Below are 3,369 nucleotides of genomic sequence, written 5' to 3' on the forward strand. Positions count from 1 at the left end.
ATAGAAGTTGATGCTAGTCCATAACTTTTGTAATGGTTTGAATGGTATTACTCGTACCATAATAGATGATACAGCAGGAGGTGCGTTCATGAGAAAAAGTGCTAATGAAGTGTATGAATTGCTAGAGGAGATGACAATGAATAAAAACCAGTGGCCAACTGAAAGGGGACAGCCAAAGAAGGTGCCTGGTAGGATTGAATTGGATGTTATTTCCATGTTTACAGCATAAGTGGTAGCTTTAACAAAAAAATTACAACAGATCAATCTTCCATCCCAAGCCATGTTGTTATACCCAAAAATTGGAGAATGCATCCTAGGAGGCTAAGGAGAATGCATTCTAGGAGAGCTAAGGGGAGTGGTCCTAGGAGACCCCAAGGAGGATGTGGTCCTAGGAGACCCCAAGGGAGTGGTCTTAGGAGACCCCAAGGAGAAAGTGGTCTTAAGAGACCCCAAGGAGAAAGTGGTCTTAGGAGACCCCAAGGAGGATGTGGTCCTAAGAGACCCCAAGGGTGTGTAGGAGGCAAGCCTCCCAAGGTTTCCTAAGTGTTGGCTTGAACGTGTCCAAGGTAAGTAGCTAAGAAGGAGGAGTGTCATGCAAGAGGATGGAGACTTAGATTTTGATAAGGAAAGCCTATACAATATTCGATCGGACATGCTTGGGAGATGCTAAAGGAGAATGCCTTGGACTTGTCCAAGGTGAGATGTCATGGAGGAGGTTTCCTCAATGTTGTCCAAGGTGAGGTGCCAAGGAGGTTGCCTTGGACCACCTTGGTCCGAGGAGAAGCCAAGGAGATTGGTTCAAGGAGGAACATGGCATGCTAGAGGAGAGTGCCATGTTAGAGGAGAGAAGTGCATGTCCTACCACCATGCACGTTCAACCCGCGAAAACATGTCCTACCACCATGCACGCCCGACCAACACTTGCATGAGTGGTCAGTAGGAGGTGGATCAACTTTCTAGAGGAGACTAAGTCAAGATTCCCAGAGACAGCTTCAACAACATACGCGGGAATCTCTCATTCTTCCCACAAATGGGGGGTTTGTTACATTTTGAATTTTGAATGTTTAAATGTAATAAATATAATAAAATATCCCTATCATAAGGGGATATCAGTTGAGGATCCCAGGCCTATAAATAGAGAGCTTATGGGATGAGAGAGGGGCTTCTTCTGCTTCTTCTTTCTTGAGAGAGAAAATTGGGGCTGTGTATTCTAGAGAGAGAAAGTTGGGTCTGAGTATTCTAGAGAGAGAATTCTTGTATTTTTGCCATCTGTACTGAAGAAACTCAGTTGGCTCAGTCCATCTGATCTTGAGTACAGATCTATAAATCATAACTCTAAGTGGATTAGGCTATTACCAACAATCGGGGCTGAGCCACTATAAAAATCTCTTGTGTTCTTTAGTTTCTTTATTATACCGTCTGTGTCGTTTTTACATTCTCTTGAAGGTTTGTCGTATTTGACGTTCTCACGTCGTTGGCTAAAAACGCAGTCAACACATGTAAGTACAGAATTTATGCGAGGCAGGTGGTAGCGGTCATCCATTGAACTAGTTCCCTATCCTAGATATGAATAACATGCCCATGGAAGAAGTGCAAGCTATAGGAAATTATCAAAGACAAAACAATAACCCTTTTTCCATGTCATACAACCAAGGATGGAAGAACCACCCAAAATTTTCTTGGACAAATAATCAACCCACTCAAAAATCTTATCAACAACCTCCACTGGGCTTTTATCAACCAAAAAATAGAACACCACAACATCCAATGCCCATGAAACAACCTGAAACACAACCTGATGCATTGAACCAATTCATGAAAGAGACAAGGGCATCTATAAGGAGTTTGGAGACTCAAATAGGGTAGTTGGCCACTTGATGATGAATAGAGCTCAAGGAAATTTGGCAAGCACTGCTGAGGTGAATCCTAAAGAATAGTGCCAAGCCATCACCTTGAGAAGTGGAACACAGTACGAGGAGCCTAAGAGAACTAAGTTAGAAGATATGAGTCAGGAGAAAAAGAAACAAGGCATAATAGAGAATAATTCTGGTGAAGAGAAGGTTACTAAAGGCTTAGCAGAGAAAGAAGTGGTACCACCAGTGAGCATTGAGCATGATATAAAGATTCTGTATGCACAGAGACTCCGTAAGCTAAATTTAGATAAACTGTTTGCGAAGTTTTAGAGGTGTTCAAGAAAGCTACATATTAACATACCTTTTGCTGAAGCATTGGAACAAATCCCTAGATATGTAAAGTTTATGAAGGAGATCCGGTCTAACAAGAGGAAGATGGGAGATTATGAAACTGTAGCATTGAATGAAGAGTGTAGTGCTATTTTACAAAGAATGCTCCCACAAAAGTTAAGAGATCCTGGTAGTTTTACTATACCATGCACCATTTGGGATTTTGAATGCAAGCTTGCATTGTGTGATCTGGGGGCAAGTATAAATTTGATGCTATTGTCAGTATTTCGCAGACTTGGATTGGGAGAAGCGAGGCCCACGATCGTGACATTACAGTTGGCAGATAGACCAGTCAAACACCCAAGAGGTATTATAGAAGATGTGATGGTAAAGGTGGATAATTTTATCTTTCTGAAAGATTTTATTGTTTTTAATGTGGGGGAGGATGAGAATGTCCCAATTATTCAGGGGAGACCATTTTTAGCAACTGGGCCAGCTTTAATAAAAGTGCAAAAAGGACAATTACGGTTGAGAGTGCAAGGTGATGAAGTAGTACTCAACGTATTCAAGGCCATGACTTATCCTAGGGTGAGTGATAGTTGTTATTTGGTTGATGTGATAGATGGAGCAGAATCTAGTAAAAGATCTGCTTGTGCTGAGTCTTACAATCGATGACATAGATGAAGAGGATTATGAGGAGGGAGTGAGTTATTTGAATTGGATACAATCGTATAGACCGTTGAGAGAGAAGAGGTTTGAAGAAATTGGTCAAGGGCCTGAGAGACCACTACCATCCATTGAGAACCCTCTTGTTCTAGAATTAAAGGCTTTGCCAAAGCATTTATGCAATGCATATCGTGGAGCAAAGGAAACCCTTCCAGTTATAGTATCTACATTTCTTACTGAGGTAGAGGTAGAAAAGTTATTGAAGGGTATTAAGAGTTCATAAGACTGCTATTGACATAAGGGGAATAAGCCCAATAACTGTGATGCATAGAATTTTGATGGAAGATGACGCTAAATCAAAAATTGATGCTCAAAGAAGATTAAATCCAACAATGAAAGAAGTGGTAAGAAAAGAATTTCTTAAGTGGTTAGATGCTAGAGTAATTTACCCAATTTCAGATAGTGCATGGGTGAGTCCAGTGCAAGTAGTTCCAAAGAAGGGAGAAATGACGGTGGTTAA

At 41.2% G+C, this 3,369-nt stretch overlaps 1 protein-coding gene across 1 annotated transcript; it reads left to right on the forward strand.

Annotated features, from left to right (window-relative positions):
• Positions 1-2,003: 2,003 nt before the first annotated feature.
• On the forward strand, positions 2,004-3,132 carry LOC133815361 (uncharacterized). Its single transcript, XM_062248213.1, has 3 exons — positions 2,004-2,145; positions 2,227-2,744; positions 2,806-3,132. Exons 1-3 carry the CDS (start codon positions 2,004-2,006, stop codon positions 3,130-3,132), a joined length of 987 nt encoding a protein of 328 aa, XP_062104197.1.
• Positions 3,133-3,369: the final 237 nt, after the last annotated feature.

The sequence above is a fragment of the Humulus lupulus genome, chromosome 2 (genome assembly GCF_963169125.1).
Source record: "Humulus lupulus chromosome 2, drHumLupu1.1, whole genome shotgun sequence".
In the NCBI taxonomy this organism is placed as follows: Eukaryota; Viridiplantae; Streptophyta; class Magnoliopsida; order Rosales; family Cannabaceae; genus Humulus; species Humulus lupulus.

Bases quoted from the DNA above. Each gene is read 5' to 3' on its own strand.
- LOC133815361 (XM_062248213.1), top strand. From the start codon at position 2,004: ATGAGTCAGGAGAAAAAGAAACAAGGCATAATAGAGAATAATTCTGGT. The intron at 2,146-2,226 runs GTAAGCTAAATT...CTTTTGCTGAAG, and splicing joins TCTGTATGCACAGAGACTCC to CATTGGAACAAATCCCTAGA. The intron at 2,745-2,805 runs GTATTCAAGGCC...TTGATGTGATAG, and splicing joins GTGATGAAGTAGTACTCAAC to ATGGAGCAGAATCTAGTAAA.